The sequence below is a fragment of the Lynx rufus genome, unplaced genomic scaffold (assembly GCF_022079265.1).
Source record: "Lynx rufus isolate CCGP_SWC_20201006 ecotype Redwood Valley unplaced genomic scaffold, mLynRuf1.p SCAF_9, whole genome shotgun sequence".
Lineage (NCBI taxonomy): Eukaryota > Metazoa > Chordata > Mammalia > Carnivora > Felidae > Lynx > Lynx rufus.
In genome coordinates, this window is record NW_025814897.1 from 77,731,959 (window position 1) to 77,751,023 (window position 19,065).

General features: G+C 40.0%; 1 protein-coding gene across 1 annotated transcript in view; it reads left to right on the plus strand.

Moving 5' to 3' along the window:
• Positions 1 to 17,512, plus strand: part of LOC124505996 (proline-rich protein 2-like) — a 42,739-nt gene extending 25,227 nt beyond the window's left edge. The window contains exons 2-3 of the mRNA XM_047072026.1: positions 8,861 to 8,950; positions 16,865 to 17,512. Of these exons, the coding sequence (XP_046927982.1) occupies positions 8,861 to 8,950; positions 16,865 to 17,512 (738 nt within the window). The remainder of the gene's footprint in view (positions 1 to 8,860; positions 8,951 to 16,864) is intronic.
• Positions 17,513 to 19,065: the final 1,553 nt, after the last annotated feature.

Sequence of the window (19,065 nt, forward strand, 5' to 3'; positions counted from 1 at the left end):
ATTTATTCATAGAGAGAGAGAGAGAGAGAGAGAGAGAGAGAGAGAATAAGCAGGGGAGGGGCAGAAAGAAAAGGAGAGAAAGTATCCCAAGCAGGCTCCATGCTGTCAGCACAGAACCCGATGTGGGGCTTGAACTCAAGAACCATGAGATCATGACCTGAGCTGAAACCAAGATTTGAATGCTTAACAGACTGAGCCACCCAGGTGCCCCATAATAAACATTTAAAAAAAAACACATTTAAAAAGCTATGACACTTCCCCTGCCCCTACATCAAGAAGTCTGTTCCTAAGTGTTGGCTAAGATATGGAGAAAAAAGGCACTAGTACATTGTTGGTGGGAATGCAAATTGGTGCACCCAAAATAGAAAATAGTATGGAGTTACCTCAAAAATTAAAACTAGGGCTACCATATGATATAGGAATTCCACTACCAGGTATTTGCCCAAAGAAAACAGACACTAATTCGAAAAGAGATATACACTCATGTTTATTGCAGCATTATTCATAATAGCCAAGATATGGAAGCAACCCAAGTATCCATCAATAGGTGAATGGGTAACGAACAGTATATGTATATATATTCCAATATATATAATGGAATATTACTCAGCCATAAAAAAGAATTAATTCTTGCCACTTGCAACAACACGGATGGACCTGAAGGGTATAATAGTAAGTCAAATAAGTTAGAGAAAGACAGATACCATATAATTTCATTCATATGTGGAATTTAAGAAACAAAACAAATGAACAAAGGAGAAAAGAGACAAACAAGCAAATAAACAAACAAAAAAACTCAGACTTTTAAATACAGAGAGTAAACTGGTGGTTGCCAGAGGGGAGATGGGAGAGATGTTTGAAACAGATACAGGAGGTTAAGAGTGCACTTATTGTGATGAGCATTGAGTAATGTGTAGAATTGTTGAGTCACTATATTGTACACCTGAAACATATCATACTGTATGATAATTATACTTCCAAAAAAATAAATTATAAAAAAAGAAGTCTGTTCCTTTCCACTTTCACACAAACCTTCTCAAATTGCTACCCTTGTGAGACTTTTCCCCCACCTTAGTTGTTGCTTGGATATAGTTCATCATCTGATTTCATTTCCAAATGTTGAGAGGTTTTTCAGGAAAATGGAGGAGTGATAAAGAAAGGACAGGATGTCCATTTGTTTTTAAACTCTCCCAAAATAATAGTCATTAACCTCTTTTTCCATTACAAAAACACTTAGCTGGGTCATCCTGGAAAAACTGTTAATACTTGTGGAGTCTCAGTTTCCCTGTCTTTAAAATAGAGTGACCAAAAATATTTACTTTACAGGGCTGTACAAATGGAATGAGATCGTGTAGCGGAAGTCCTTGGCCCTGGCATATATAGTTAAGGACTCGATGCTGTCAAAACTGCCATGTTTATTATTCATAATATTGAAGCGGATCTCCTGCTTCTTACTGTTTGGCTACCCACAGTGCTCCAGAGGAACCCTGCTGTGTCCAGGTGGCAGCTGAGAAGGTAGTGTTTTCCTTTGGCTCAGACAGCACTTGTGCAAACCCACAGCTGCTGCAGCCCACCAGCCTGGGTCCTCACTCACCTCCCAGGCTTCTCTTCCTCACTGCCTTCTCCATCATTGAAATTTCAGTCAAGAAAGCAGCAGAGGCCGCCAAATTAACAAATGCTCCAGGAGTCAGTTCTGTGGGATTTCCTTCTCCCTTTTCAATCAGACTTGATACCCAGGGTAATTTCTAAATACCATTTTATTATGTTTTTAGTCTTGAGTAGTCGGCCCCCCTGGCAGCTTGTGGTGAATATTTGAAAAACATGACAGTGTGGAGAATAAAGTGATCCCCGATCACCAGAACTGACTGCAGCGGAAGCTAACAACCAGCCCACCCGCAACTCTTACAAAGGAGAATTCTGGGCCTAGAAGGGGGCCTCATGGTGAGTAAATCACAGACTTAGCACTGGAATCTGGTTCTCTTGGTCGCTTCAGAATGCAGAGACTACTATTTAGCTCAGTGTGCCTTGTGGGCATAAGCCAGAATAAGCAGAAAAATTCAATTGTAAGAATCTTAATAAACTATCAATGCATTCAGTGTAAATTCAGAATGCAGGTATCTCATGTCAGGGGGCCTTCCTACCATATTGAACTAAATACTACTACTTTGACAACACAAAACTTAGATTTACCAATACTGCTTGCTCATCGGAAGGACCATCCAGAATTGGACCTTGCGTCGGGACAAGAGGTCCTGAGGCTCACTTTTCCCTTGGGGTGGGATAGGGAGAAAGTGTTTCTCTATCTCTTTTTGTAATTTAATTTTTTTAATGTTTTTATTTATTTTTGAGGTGGGGGAGGGGCAGAGACAGAGAGGGAGACACAGAATCTGAAGCAGGCTCCAGGCTCTGAGCTGTCAGCACAGAGTTGGACGCGGGGCTTGAACTCACAAACTGTGAGATCATGACCTGAGACGATGTTGGACGCTTAACCAACTGAGCCACCCAGGTGCCCCATCTTTTTTTTTTAATTTAAATTTTAATTAGTAACATACAGTGTAATACTGTTTTCAGGAGTAGAATTCAGTGATTTATCACTTACATTCAATACCCAGTGCTCATCACAAGCGCCCTCCTTAATGCCCATCACCCATCTAGTCCCCAACCACCTCCCTCCATCAACCCTCACCTTGTTCTCTACTGTTAAGAGTCTCTTGTGGTTTGGGGCGCCTGGGTGGCGCAGTCGGTTAAGCGTCCGACTTCAGCCAGGTCACGATCTCGCGGTCCGTGAGTTCGAGCCCGGCGTCAGGCTCTGGGCTGATGGCTCAGAGCCTGGAGCCTGTTTCCGGTTCTGTGTCTCCTTCTCTCTCTGCCCCTCCCCCCTTCATGCTCTGTGTCTCTCTGTCTCAAAAATAAATAAACGTTAAAAAAAAAAAAAAAAGAGTCTCTTGTGGTTTGTTTCCCTCTCCCCAACCCTCCCCTCCCCGCCCCCAAACCCCCCTCCCCCGCAACACTGCTTCCTATATGTTCTTCTGATTTGTTTCTTAAATTTTGCATATGAATGAAATCAGGGGGCCTGGGTGGCTCAGTCAGTCAAGCATCTGACTCTTGGTTTTGGCTCAGGTCATGATCTCATTGCTCATGGGTTGGAGCCCCGTGTCTGGTTCTGCGCTGACCCTGCAGATCCTGTTTGGGATCCTCTCTCTCTCTCTCTCAGTGCCCCTCTCTGGCTTGCACACTGTCTCTCTCAAAATAAATAAATAAAAACTAAAAAGAAAATTCCACATCATATGGTATTTGTCTTTCTCTGACTGACTTGTTTTGCTCAGACTAAGACATTCTAGGGGTACCTGGGTGGCTCTGACTTCGGCTCAGGTCATGATCTCTTGGTTTGTGGGTTTGAGTCCTGCACTGGGCTCTGTGCTGACAACTCAGGGCCTGGGTCTGTTTCAAACTCCATGTCTCTCTTTCTTTTTTTGTCCCTCCCACACTCACACTTTGTCTCTCTCCGTCTCTCAAAAGTAAATAAACATTAAAAAAAGAAAAGAATACATTCTAGTTCCATTCATGTCATTGCAAATGGCAAGGTTTCATTCTTTTTAATGGCTGAGTAATATTGCATGATATATATGTACCACATCTTCTTTATTCATTCATCAGTTGATGGACATTTGGGCTCTCTCCATAGATAGTTTGGCTATTATAGATAATGCCACTATAAACATTGGGGTGAATGTACCCCTTTGAATCTGTATTTTTTATCCTTTGCTAAATACCTAATAGTGTAATTGCTGGATCATAGGGAAGTTCTATTTTTAGTTTATTTCTAGAAATAACATCCTTATCACACAATTATGTATATTGAGGAAGAAACAAGGGAAGTCATCAGAGAACACAACTGGGGTTTACATAGAGCATTCAGTTGAGTTCTGATTTTGAAAACAAATGCAGAAAAGAGGGCTATTAAAGAAAAATCACGCCAGACAAGATGAACAGACATAAGCTGATTTTATTCCAATACCATTACCAGCAATAGAAAACTTGTAATTGAATGCTGTGTGCAGACCCCCATTGGCTTCTCCAAACACAGACCAAATCTGGATAACCAGCTCCTATGAGAAAAAACCAAGGGAGTTTTTAGGAGCTGGAGTTGGGGAAGGAGGCCATCTGTGTTTGTTAATTGGCCTTACCAAAAGGAAAGGTAAACTTTCTCATACCTTCATGACAGGAAGTAGTTTTACAGTTTGGAGCAAGCTAAAGTTAGGCTCCCCCTATCCCAAAGAAACTGGGAGACAGGGGCCCTATCTTCTCTGATAACTACATTTTGAAGAGATGATTCTCAAGTCCTGGAGAAAGACATTCTTGGGTTACGAAACTAGCAATAGGCTTTTTAAAAGATTTATATCTCAAGGGAACAAGGAAAGGATTTGGGATCACAAGTTTTCTAAAGCAAATATTCCAAGGAAAGGGAAGTCAGGGGCATACAATCAGGAAGAAGTCTGTCCAATGTTTTGTCAAGTTGAGGGGAATATTAAGGCCCTTTTGGTCAAGGGCTGTTCTTTTACACATATGCAAGCTCATGGCACTGTGAGAATGGCGTCAGAAAGGCTAAATCCCTTAGCTTAATACCCTCCAGTTCCATCCACGTAGTAGTCAGTCAGAGAAAGACAAGTATCATATGACTTCACTCACATGAGGAATTTAAGATACAAAACAGATGGACATAAGGGAAGGGAAGCAAAAATAATATAAAAACAGGTAGGGGGACAAAACATAAAAGACTCTTGATTATAGAGAACAAACAGAGGGTTGCTGGAGGGATTGTGTGAGGGGGGATGGGCTAAATGGGTAAGGGGCTAGGGAATCTACTCCTGAAATCATTGTTGCACCATATGCTAATTAACTTGGATGCAAATTAAACAATAAATAATTTTTCAAAAAATAAAATAAAATTTAAAAATTAAAAGTCAAAAAAAAGGAAAAGAAAAGAAAAGAAAGAAAGAAAGAAAGAAAGAAAAGAAAAGAAAAGGAAAAAAGAAAGGCTAAATTCCTTACAGAAACCACCTATGTCCACAACAGTTAAGACAGCTAATACACTAGAAAAGCTTTTGACAAGTTGCAATCGGAACAGGGTAAAGTCCTGCATTAGATTTGAAAAATGAACATATTCACTCTAAGCCAAGAGTTTCACTTGGCCTCCTAAAATAACTAACTCCCCACAAGTAAATGGGGTTATGAAGTGAAATCCATTCTGAACTGCAGTTGAATTCTGTGGCCACAACAGAAGTGGCATCAAATCTCAGGAGAGGTGGGCTTGCTGAAATTCCTTCAAATGGAAGGAGCAAAATCACAGAAGGTATGGGCTGCGTTTGACATTCTAAAGTCCTCCATTTCTCTCATAGACTGACTGGTAGCCTTCATTCAAGAAATGACTACTGAGTGGTTGAAATGCCCAACACCCTTGATTTTCTGACTTACTTTCTCATGGTGCTTACATTTATTGGGTGGATACAAGCAATAAAACAAGTGTATACACATACATCAAATGGTTATAAGTGCTAAAAATCAACACAGTGTATGATAAGGATAAAGGACAGAGGTAGACATGATGGAGAAGAGGCAGGGGGCGCCTGGGTGGCGCAGTCGGTTAAGCGTCCGACTTCAGCCAGGTCACGATCTCGCGGTCCGTGAGTTCGAGCCCCGCGTCGGGCTCTGGGCTGATGGCTCGGAGCCTGGAGCCTGTTTCCGATTCTGTGTCTCCCTCTCTCTCTGCCCCTCCCCCGTTCATGCTCTGTCTCTCTCTGTCCCAAAAATAAATAAACGTTGAAAAAAAAAATTAAAAAAAAAAAATAAAAAAAAAAGAAGAGGCAGAACCCACTAAGCTCTTTCTCCACAGAAACTCACCCGAGCTGGACTTTCACGCTGTCTTCGTCACAAGGAACTAGTCCTTAGTTCTGTTCGTCTTTCTGACAAATGAAGGTTTGCCATGATAATAGAAGGTGTATTAAGCATACGGATAATTGATCAGATAATTCAAAAGTGACCCATAGTCTGCCACATACCACGAAAACTGATGAAGGCACACACACATTTCAAAACAAGAAGAATGACTTTTCACTCCTGCAATGCTGATTCCTACCAATTTATAGCAAATACTTTGAGGATTTGCGTTAAGTGTTGCCTGTTTTCTTTGAAAGTCAGCTCTTACAAAACTGAGTTTCCTTGCATAGAAATTAAAGTTCTATTCAGTGCTTAGAGTTAGCTAGGAGGTTTCCTTTGAAATCATAAAAACAATAATATTCATATTGCTTTTATTTTATTTTTTTATTTAAAAATTTTTTTAAGTTTATTTATTTTTGAGAGCCAGAGAGAGACAGAGCGTGAGTGGGGGAGGGAGAGACACGACACAGAACTTGAAGCAGGCTTCCGGCTCTGAGCTGTCAGCACACAGCCCCCACACAGGGCTCGAACTCACAAACTGTGAGATCACGACCTGAGCCGAAGTTGGAGGCTTCACTGACTGAGCCACCCAGACGCCCCTGTTTTTTACATATTAGTATCAGTGTACTCAATTTTACTTTTGTGAATATGTAGTACATCACATTTTGAAACTACTTTTCATTCATTTAATCCTCACAACCACCTTGAAAAATTTTTATTCCAATTTTGTAAAGGAATGAAGTGAGGGTCACTGATGATAGTGCAAGTCTTACATCTAGCAAACGTCAGAATTACTAATAGAAAAACAGGATAAACCATTTATGTTCTTGGCTTAGAGAGGCCACCATTTTAACAGTGCTCTCTTTCTTAATTTAGAACTTAGGAGTTTAGTCTTGGTGTGGTCTAGGTCCTTTTTAGCTCAAAGTTTGTTTTGTTTTGGTGGTTTTTGTAATTACAACTTCAATGCCATGTCCAGATGGTACATTGTGTGGAAATACATTTGCATTATTAAAAGGGCTATGAATGCGAAGTTGTTTATCAGAGGAAAAACACAACTTTCATGTTCCCCTTGTGTGAAATTAAGGGGATGGATGAGAATTTATCCAAGATATTTTCCGACTCTATTATTCTTCAGAACTTGTAGAACTGTAGTTTTTGTAAAATTTTGTAGTTTTTTTATTGTACAGCATTTTTTGTTTTTCGCATCTCTTTCTACCACAAGTATGCTTACAGACACTTGTGCAATTTTTCTGTAAATTCTCAAGAAAATCTATTTGCATTCCCTAAACACACATGCACAGAAAACTTCAGAGGGTCACAGCAGCCAGTCTGAATCCACCAACAAGCAACGAACTGGAAATCTGCCTTTACTGGACAGGGTGATTTAAGTATAGCTGACTCAAAAATATTAAAGCAGTCCTTTCCCAACCTCAAGTGACATTTCATTCACCTCACTGAAAATTTATTTCCCATCCAAGGACTCAAATGAAACCACATCTAAAGGTTTATGCTCTATGGAAAAGGTTGTACCTATACTGCATGTACCTTGAGGAACTTGGCAAAATTTTCTGGACCCTTCTGCACTGAGAATGCAATTTGTGGTGGCATTATAAAACCAAGGTGATTGCTCAAAATCCACATCCTTCCCTCACTTAAATGATGTAAGTACCCACTTCCAAATAAAAAAAAATTATAGTACACACTAAAGAAATAAACAAGGCAAAAAGGGGAGAAGACACTACAACTCAGCTGAATGTAGCTACTACAGATTAAACAAACTGTGAAGGAGGAATTAATGGTTTGTAAAGGCCTCCTACCTCTTGCCTCCTGCAGTCCTGCCCAACCCTGACTGCCCACTTCCTCCTAGATTCTGCCCAGCTGCCAGAGAACAGTGTGTCCTCAACCTACACATGTCTACAACTTTGCACCCCTCACTCCCACCCTTACATGTGCAAGTAAGCAGCTCAGCCATGCTGGTATAGCTTTTGTTTTTATAATTGTCCCTTCCATACTTGCCCTATAATTCTATCCCTTTCCCCTATCTTAGGTACACTCCCAATCTACTCGGGTAAGAATTTCTTGACTGTAATTAATAAAGTATTTGATTCAACTGGCATAACGATTAAAAGCCATGTTTTAGAATCATGTAAACTACTCTACCACTTACTGTCTGACATTAAGTACATCATTTAACCTCTCTAACCCTTCCTTTCTTCAGCTGTAAAATGAAGATAATATTACCTTCTTCCCTGGGATTTTTGAGCATGTAGTTTCTGTCCAATAAACATAGCCATTGTTTTTGTTGCTATCACATCAAAGAGAGAAGATCCTTCCAGAAATATATTATTTGGGCGAAAAAACAATTTTCAGTTGGATGATCTCATGATAAAAAAAAATGTTTATATTATATTGGAGTGAGTATTGGAAGATGGGACCTGGTCCTGTCACCTCATTATGTAAGCTAAGGCAAATCCTAAGTTTAAGATCTCCCAGGCAGTAAAATAACCTATCATATAGCTTTAAACTTTTGTCAGTTGTCAATCTATTTCTTCTCAGGTCCGAATTCATAATTTATTGCCAGCTGTGTGAAAATAGAGACGGGTGTCTATAAACAGTTTTTCTTTGCCAGGTGGCACAATGTTAATTAAGCTTGGTCAGTAGAGGGCGCCAGAAAGACATAGCAGAAGGAAGGGATTTTTCTTCCTGGTTAAGCTGTGCTTGCTCAGAGAGCCCCTGCAGCACACACTGCTTCTCCAGACCTAGCTCCTGCAGCAAGCACAGCTTCCCCAGCATGTGGCTCCTGCAGTGAGCTGTGGGCAGGAGAAACTAGCCGGCAGCTGCTTCCCCCAGCATCCCTTTACCAATGCAATTTTGTACTGTAGTGCCTCAGGTAATACCCTTTCTGTGAATTGACTTTCCCTAGTTCCTACAAGGTGACTTTCCTGCAAGTTCAGAGAGCAGATTCCCAGCAAGTTCCACCAGTGAGAAACCACAGCAACTTCTCTATCATCCAGTGAGCCACAGTAGAGCCTTTTCCAACAAGATCTGGACCTCAAACCTCGGGGTGGGGAGGGGGGAGGGATGGGGGGGTGGATCTCCCTTGAGTGTTCTATCTCAGCCCTGCAGGTGCTGGCTGGTCCTTATATGTGCCACCTTTGTATTCTTTGAAACTGTCTTTATTCTTCACCAAACCCTCATTACAGTTGATAATTCTTTACGTTAAAATTTCCCTATTCAATACTGTGTAGTTTTTTCAGCAGATTGGGCATTGGCTGGTAACACAGCTCTAAGATTTTGAGACCCAGAAATACTGATTTTGAGGTGATGTTATTAGGAAAGTGATCTAATCACACCGCTAAGACTCCCAGAAGGACATTGTCTCTGAAGAGAGATGTTAGCAGGGATTAGCAAGGCCTTTGGAAGAAAGCTACATTTGAAAGATAGATAACCCTTCACTTGGGCTGCAAAGAAAGAAAGAAAGAAAGAAAGAAAGAAAGGAAAAAAAAAAAAGATTGGCCTTACAGAGCCCAAAATCATCTAGACAATCAAAAGGGGCATTCAAAAGCTCTGATTTGGTTCTGCATCATTGGGAGTTAGCTAAACTATGAGGTTAAGGGCACAGTCCTCCAGAATGCCAACTCTGCCCAGACTTCTGGCACCAACTGCAAGTTTGGGGGTTCTAAAACCACACTTGGTTTTTATAATTCAATAGAAAGCTCACAGAACTCACTATTATACTTAAAATCACATTTATTACAGGGAAAAGGCATAAATTAGAACCAGCCAAAGGAAGGGATGCATAGGGCAAAGTCTAGGAGTTGCCCAAACATGGAGCTTCTAGTCATCTCCACCCTCACCCCCGTCTGGGGTCATGGACAGATAGTGTTACCTCCTTCTGGCCATGATGTAGGACAATATGCATGAGTATTGGCAACCAGGGCAGCTTACCTGTATTTTAGTGTCCAGAATTTTTTATTGGGATTCATTACACAGAGATGATTGATTGAATCATTATTCATGTGGTTGAACTCAATCTTCAGTACCTACTCCCTCCCTGGAGATTGAGCTAACATCACATGACCAGAAGGGCTTACCATGAGCCATCTTGGTAGCAGGTAGCATAAGTTATCTGATGAGGTCCCAAGAGCCCATCATGGATAACAAAGATATTCCTATAACTTAGGAAATACCAAAGTTTCAGAGGGTACCCCCTCTGGAATCTGAACAAAGGCTGAACTTTTCTTTGGATGGGTCAAATTCCCAGCTACACATGCACCAAGTACATTGGAAAACTGAAGAAAAAAAGGTACAGTAGTTGTTACACTAAAGCCAGGTTTAACTGGAAACAAAAAAGCTGCTTACATAAGGTCAGTTTCATTGAAAGGATAATAGATTGCATATAAAACGGAAGAGCCTGCAGCAAAATATTACAGGATTTGCTACCTCACCATTTTTTACCTGTTCTTTTAGCTTTGGGACCTAAGGTTTCCATACAATGGCATGAAAAATTGATTTAGAAGTAAAATTAGTCATATGGAATCCCCATTTCCTTCTTTTTGCATAATAACATTTTCATCTGTATATACTAGCATGCTTCATCTCATTGTAGATTTGCCTCCATATGCATTCTGAAAGCACAAAGAAGCCATTCGTTGCCTCTTTCACCCCTCCCCAACCTCAGGAATATATCAAAATATATATAAAATGTGTGTGTATATATATATAAATGTGACTGTGCTGTTAGATTCTGTGGTCACGTGAATCTTTTGTCCTCTTTCTTCTCGCTCTAAATGGCTTTATAAGTTAAATGATTCGATCACTGTTTTACATTTGTACATATTCAATTACATCAGGCATGGCTCCAGGGAATTTCAAAATGTTATTATATGTAGTGAATGGGCAGAACACCATGCAGACTATTTGAAATAGACATAAAATTTTATTTCCATGGTTGCCTTCTTATTACATTTGTTCCAGCTAAACTGTATGTGATAAGAGGCAAAATAAAGGTGAGTCAGTCAAGGAAAGCAGATTGGATACCCATAAATCCATGGTAACTAACCTGGATATATAGTTGACCCTGACGGTCTATTCTTCTACATTTGTCTGGTCAACTTCTATTGTTTTGACCTAAACCTCAAATCTTAAGCAAATGATGTCACCATTTACCTTCCAGAGAAAAAACAAGATTTATGTATATACAGGCACACACACACACACACACACACACACACACATGCCCGCTTTGCTTGCCATCAAATATTTGAACTTGCCATATGTACCAAAGTAAGCTAACAATGCTTTTCCTTGGTTAAAACAGATGTGCAGCACCTTTGCCACCCAAAAGTAGCCTCCTTATATGTTTTCAATCTTATCATCTTCACTCTTCTCTGGAAAATTCCATTATTGATTTTCCCTCTTATTCCTTTTCTTTTTTTTTTAAATTGAGAACATTTTATTTATTTTTACTTTTTAATTTTATTTTAGAAGGATGGAGAGAGAGAGCATGAGCAGGAGAGAGGGGCAGAGGGAGAGAGAGAGACAGAGAGAGAGAAAGAGAGAGAGAGAGCGAGAAGGAGGGAAGGAGAGAGAAAGAATCTTAAGCAGGCTCCACACTCAGTGTGGAGTCTGACCCGGGGCTTGACCCATAACCCTGAATCAAGAGTCGGACGCTCAACAGACTGAACCACCCAAGCACCGTCCTTTTCTTTTTTATACATTGCAACATCAAACATTGGTGTTTGAACATACTCAATTCTCTTTTATTTAAAAATTAAAATCCTTCCCTCAAATGCTATATCCTGCACCAGTTAGGAGTCTATCCCTGTCTTCACCTTTAAGGCCAAACTTAATAAATCAACTCATCTCCAATTCACTTTCCTAACTATATTAGTCTGAACTTTGGCCTCCATCATTGCACAGAAACAGGTCTCATGAAGGGCCCTCAAAACCCACTGCTGCTAAATCCAGTGAATATGTGTAGGCCTTTTCTTAACTTCTCAGCATTATTTGATTCTTTGGTCACTCCTTCCCTCTTGAAATATTTTCTTTCCCACCATTCTCTTGATAATATTCTCTTGATTTAGTTATAGCTATGGCTGCTCAGCTTAAAGTTTTTACCTTCTTTCCTTGGCCATTTGAGGTCGAAGCTACTAAAAGTTTATCAGAGACCCAATTATATTATAATTTTGCATTTTCTTTCTTGGAGCCATCATCTATGCTCCTGTCTCCATTGCTCTCAGATACAGATGACCCCTAGATCTGTATCTCCAGCTCGGACAGCTCCAATTATATGATAATTTTGCATTTTCTTTCTTGGAGCCATCATCTATGCTCATGTCTCCATTGCTCCCAGATACAGATGACCCCTAGATCTGTATCTCCAGCTCGGACAGCTCCAATTATATTATAATTTTGCATTTTCTTTCTTGGAGCCATCATCTATGCTCATGTCTCCATTGCTCCCAGATACAGATGACCCCTAGATCTGTATCTCCAGCTCAGACAGCTCCTTTGCATTTCAAGTATGAATTTGCAATAGTCAACTTGACAAATTGTCTCAAAAGCTCTTCAGACATAGCATATCCAAACCACACTCATGACTCCTCATCTTTCACCAAAGTGATATCTTTCTCGTGATGGTCCGTGTCTCACCCATTCAGTTGAATAAAGTAGATATTTGGGGGTTATCCTTCACACCTTCCTCTTCCATACCTCTGTATCCAGTCCATCACCCAGTTGCATCGATTTTATCCCTTAAAACGTAATTCAACATATCTACTTTTTCTATATCCATGAACAAATTTCAGTCCAAGGCAACATAATCTCCCTACCAGACATTTAAAAATCTCCTCACATGTATCCCTGTCCATATTTATACTTCTTGCGTCCTCCACCCTAATACATTCACCATGCAATAGCCAGAATGATCTGATATGTCACCTCTGCTTTAAACACCTTAATAGCTTTCTGTTTCTCATAGATAGAGGTAGAGATAGAGATAGAGATAGAGATAGAGATAGAGATAGAGATAGAGAGATAGATAAAAATGCTTGAATGGTTTACAAGTCTCTGTTTGCCCTGGCCCCTAGTCATCTCATTCCTCACCCACCCCTTGCTTGCTTTGTTTTAGTCACACTGGCCATCTTCAAAGAATTGAAGAGCCATATTTGCCCTGCGTTCTGCATGAAATACTCCCACTCCTTTACTTTACCCAAGTAACTCTTAACTTATCTTTAGATCCTGCTTCACTCATCAGCTCCCCTAGAAACCTTTCCTGATATCCCTGTCTAGATCAAACCTTCTTATCATATGCTCTCATGGTAGCATTTCCCTCTCTTTTATTTAATGTATCACCTTTATAATGTTATACTTATTTGTGTAATAATTTCATTGATCTTTATCTCTCCTATAAGACTATCTTTATGGAAGACAGGGAACATATCAATTTATTGGCACCCCCCAGAATCAAGCATAATGTCTGGTTATCATTAAGAATGTGTTAAGTACGTAAATAAATGAAAGGAATTTTACTAGTTTTTGATCTACAAAATCACTTACAGGGAGCAGACTTTCTGCTTTTGAGGGTAACATTGAACCACTTATGGGAAGGAGGCATTCTGTAAATTTCCTTTGTTGGTCAAAATGTGCTCCTCAAGAACTTGGAAAGCCTCAGAGGTGATCCAGAGGTCAATTGGGATGTAAACAAGAGGGAAGGTTACCTTGGTTGGCAGGGAACCAAGACGCCTGCCAGCCTCTTTGCTCCATTTGAACTAGATTAACTTTGATTTTCCCTCTGTTTTACATTAGATTTCCATGAACTATTTTGTTTGGATAAGTGCCCACTCTTCTTCCTTATCAAAAAGATTTGAAGATGACCAAACTAGTAGATAAGAAAATGGGTAGGTAAGAAAATAGAAGCCCATATTAAGGAAATAACCCCAACTTGAAGAAGTGGCTAATGTAGAATTTCTATATTGGATGACAAATAAAGAATCCCCAAGAGGAGGAAAATCTCTTGGAAAAAATATAAGTAGTCCTCTTAAATAACAAAGAGAAATGGTTCTTTTCTCACTTCTCCTTCGTCCTCCTCGGTAGTTCCCATTTCCTCTTGCTGCTTTTATTCTCACAGTATTTGTTACATTATCAAGAAATAGACTTCACAGACTGAACATGAATGTTCATTGTCTGGCTTTGTAAAGGAGAGCCATTCTGGTAACTAAGTTTCCCAGGCAATTTTCATTCTGGCATTTGCCAGATATTGTGTGATCCCCGAACTTTCCTCAATTAAATAATTGACTGTCACTCATTTTTGTTTCTGAAGTGAATTTGAAAATATTCGAGCATTACCTCAATCCGTATAGACACAATCCATCCGTTCCAAGGAATCCTAATAAGCAGAAATGAGGCAAAATGTATTGTTATCCCTTCTTTGCAAACACCAGAGGGCGCTAAATACCAAAAAAGAAGTCAGAAATGTTCCAAATACATAAATAGATTTTCTCACTAGAGGGAGCAAATGATAAGTTACAATAATATACTGTATATACTGTTGAAAGAGCCTATGTAGAATATATATACTACTTTAAGATAGGGGAATGAATATTTCACTCTAGAGAAACATTACTATCAGAATTTTAATAAAAATCAACCAAAAAGATAATCTCTTTCTCAGGAATCTTAAAGCGATAGAAAATCTGTTTCCATATCATATACATCATTACTATCCTCTCTTCCTCTTTGTTTCTCTACTTTTCTCCCCTTTCTCTCCTTCTATATTTATGCCTCTATTTTTTTTTTCTTTTTTATCGTAAGTAGGCTCCACTCCTAGTGCAGAGTTCAACTCAGGGCTTGATCTGACTCTGAGATCATTATCTGAGCAAAAATCAAGAGTCAGATGCTTAACTGACTGAGCAACCCAGGTGCCCCTTATGCATTTATTTCTATCTCCATCTCCAGCAACAGGACTATCAATATATCTCTATCACGTAAAACAATGAAAACTAAAACTTCTCAATAGAAAAGTGAGTAAAGCCTGAAAACAGAAGTCACAGAAATAACATGGCCCCAAAAAAAATTATTAAAAAAAAAAAGTTCATCGGTATTAGTAAGAAAGTAATACAATGAAAAACCAAAAATCATAGTGTGAAAAGCTAGAAAGTATACAGCGTAATAGGCACTTTTACATACCACTGGCAGGAGTATTAAATTTGTTTTAAAAAATTTCAGAAAGCAATTTAGAGATCATTTGTGTAGATAGATAAATAGATAGATCTTTTTCACCTGAAAATTTTCACTTCTTTAAATCTTCCTTAAGAAAATAATCATAAATATGTAAAATATGAATGTACAGAGGCATTTGTCAGAGCAATGTAATAGGAACAAAGTGGAAGTAAACTTAATGTCTTATAGTAAAGAAAATGTTATAATAAATTACCATTATAGCCATAGAATATTATATTTTCATTAAAATGTACTTCTTCAAAAATTATTAAATGATATTTGATAACATCATAATATAATGTTAAATTTTAAAAAACCCAGAAAATATAATTATTTACCCAGTATGTTTCCAATATTTTTCAATATTCCTTTATTTATTTATTTTTTTTTAATTTTTTTTTCAACGTTTATTTATTTTTGGGACAGAGAGAGACAGAGCATGAACGGGGGAGGGGCAGAGAGAGAGGGAGACACAGAATCGGAAACAGGTTCCAGGCTCTGAGCCATCAGCCTGACGCGGGGCTCGAACTCACGGACCGCGAGATCGTGACCTGGCTGAAGTCGGACGCTTAACCGACTGCGCCACCCAGGCGCCCCATCAATATTCCTTTATTAATGGTGGTTAGATTTATGGAGGAGGATTACAGATACTTTTAATTTTTTTTCTAAAGTTTTCACACTTTGTAAAGGCTTTAGGTTGGGTAATGTACTAATCTTATGATTAGAGAAAAGAACCCAGTTAACTAAACCCTTTCAACTGAGAAAACCTTTAAACCTGAGTGTTTAAAACATGTAATGCCATCTGCCTGTTTGTCTATCTATCCATCCATCCATCCATCCATCAATACACACGCATATGAGTGGGATGTGAGAGTACTCATTTTGCAATATACTTGCCAGCATTGAATAATATAGTTTGTTTTCATTTTATGTTACATTGTTTGATTATTGTTAAAACTGAATATATGTCTTAGGATTTTTTGGCCATTAGTAATTCTATTACTGCAGCAAATTTTCTACTGTATAATATACAGGACATATTCAAATTTCACCTCTATACCAATAATTGCCATTTCACAGGGTTTTTCTTCAGTCCAGAAACAAATTCAGCATTACACAATGCATTTACTTGCAATATTTCCTTAGTCTCTTTTAACCTAGAATAGTTCTTTAGGCTTTTTATTTGTCCCTGGCAACATTGACTTTTTTCAAAAGACCACAAGCCAGTTATTTTGTAGAACATCTCTCAACTATTTGTGGAGTTTTTTTTTTTTTCCTTCTAGTTTAATTCATGCTATTCATTTTTGTCTGGGACAACAATGAAGTAATGCTTTCTTCTCAGTGAATCACATCACATCTCCCATCTTTGGTGATTAATAACTAATTTCTGGAAAGGTGCTTTGATATAATGTGCATACCCTGTATCTCATCAAAATTTACACTTTAGTTTTATCAGCTTTTGATGATTCATGCCTGAATCAATTATTACTAAGATGATCACAAGATGATTTTTTAATACCATCATTCCTTGCACTTTCAACAGTTTTCATTCTTCTATTATAAAAAGTTGTCTTTTCTATTCATACATATTAGCAGTATAGGCACATGGATTCTTTTTTTAATCAGTGGGCTGTAATCCATAACTACTATTTTTAATTGTGATATTCCAACTGTGCCAGATTTGACCACTGTGGCTCTCCCACAGGGAGGGGTCCCTCCCGGCCCTTCGGCCCTCCCACCTCCCCCCGGCTGGAGAAGGTGCGAGGTGGTCTCAGCCTGGAACCTGACACAGCAGCGGAGGCAGGCCAGGTGCCCCCACACAGAGCCACCAGGTCCTGGCATTTCAGCCCCCCAGCCCCAGCCGGCACCCAGTCTTGAGCAGGCAGGGGCAGTGGATGGGTGGGGACGGGCTGTGACACCCCTCAACTCCAAGCTCCGAGGCCCAGGGACAGAGCAGCGAGGCCAGGACAGGGACCGCGGCAGGGCTGGGGGCCGGCGGCGAAAGCTGGGGGGGTTCAGCTCGGCCCAACCCTGGGCACCCAGCCCTCGCTGCGCCCCAAGCTGGGAAGGTGACATCACTGCCTTCTATGGGGAGGGCCCAGCCCCCACACAGCCAAGCCCACCCACGGGATTGCGCAGGAAAGGCCCCTGCCTTGGCCCGCCACTAGCACTTCTGGAGAGCCCCCCGCCCCCCCCCCCCCCACAGCCCCGCGGCCCCCGGGGCGTGAGGTGGCCATGTCCTCCTCAGGCAGTGCCCCAGCTGGGCTCCCTCCATCTTTCTCAGAGGCCCTCCTGGCAGGGGAGGCGGCCGGACCCCCACCCCGCAGTACGGCCTGGGGGCCCTGGGCTCTGATGCTCTGAAAGGTGTGGGTGGGAGCCCGGGGTGGGGGGGTCAGATGCCAGAACACGGGCCCCCCTCGGGCCCCCACATACTTGAATGTACAAGCATATTTATTGCTCACACGCGTTTGCCCTGTTGTCAGTGGGTCCTTTCCAACCCAAGAGGTACATGGTTTTTGTTTTTCCCCAAAAAATAAAGTCTGCCAAGTGAATGCTGTCGCGTCAGGGTTAGTGTTAAGGGTGCGGGGACACTGGTCCTTTGGGAGGCCCCAGGTGGCTGACTTTACAAAAAAAAAAAAAAAAAAAAAGGCTTCCTTCAGGAGAGCCTTTTGTCCTACTGACATGCCCCCACCAGCTTTTTTTTTTTTTTTCAGCACTTCCTTACTTTGTGGCACCACAGAATGTTCCCAAGTCATCTTGTACTTTTCCTGTCTCATCCATGGAAAATTCCAGTCTAAAAGTACAGGGTTCTTTCTAGCCTTCCTCTCTTCCATATTTGTATCTTCCTTCTCTAACAGGGAAAACCCTAGCTCCAAACATCATCAGCGCCTTTACTCATTCACTCAATACTGCAATACACAGAAAGTAGTATCAGATTTGCTATGCGCATACTGCTGTGAAATCTATCAAGTAGAATGAAAGCTTAGTTTACAGTTCTTTTCGTCTTTAGAATACAGATATAGTTCAAAAGTTATCTGAGTTTTAAAAATGTTTTTAAATGTTATTTGTTTAGTCCTTTTATCCTCCTCATACGGTTATGTTATTTGAAAATTTATTTTTTTCAAATATAATTACATTTGATTAAGGTTGCCTTACTTGAAAAAGTTAAATTGAAGGTACTTATGGTTTGTTGATGCATTTCCATGCAATGCCAATTTAGAAATATTTTCATTTTTACAATGTCTATTTTTGAGGATGAAAAGCATCATATAACCCAAAGTACAAAATAAATATCAATGAGCCCATACTGATACAAGTAAATGATTGAATAAGTAAACAGGGAACAAGAGATAAGTCTTCCATGTAGAATTCCAAATAATTTATGTAGTTATTTTGTCCTGAAGGAGGTAGCGCATAACTCTTTACTCTCTTAGTGTGGGCTGTACATTGTGACTTCCTTCCAAAGAATGAAAAGGAGATAAAAAAGTGACTTCCTTCCAAAGTATGAAAAGGAGATAAAACCAAACACTGTGTCATCCAATTAACCAAGGTTAACATCACTAGTGATAAGCCATGTTGATAGTACTTACCCTTGATATGATGGGAGGAAAGTGGCCCTTTACCTCTGGTCTTCCTGCTCAAATAATGTCTAATCATGAGAAGAACACCAGACAAATCCCAGTTGAGTGACATTCTACAAAATATCTGGCCAGTATTCTTCAAAACTGTCAAAGCCATCAGAAATAAGGAATGAATGAGAAAATATCACGGCCAAAGGAGTCTATGGAGACACGACCTACTAAAGTCTGGGTGGGATCCTGGAACAGAAATAGGGCATTAGGTAAAAAATAGGGAAACTTAAACAGGTATGAACTTTAGTTAATGACAGTATATTAACTTTGGCTC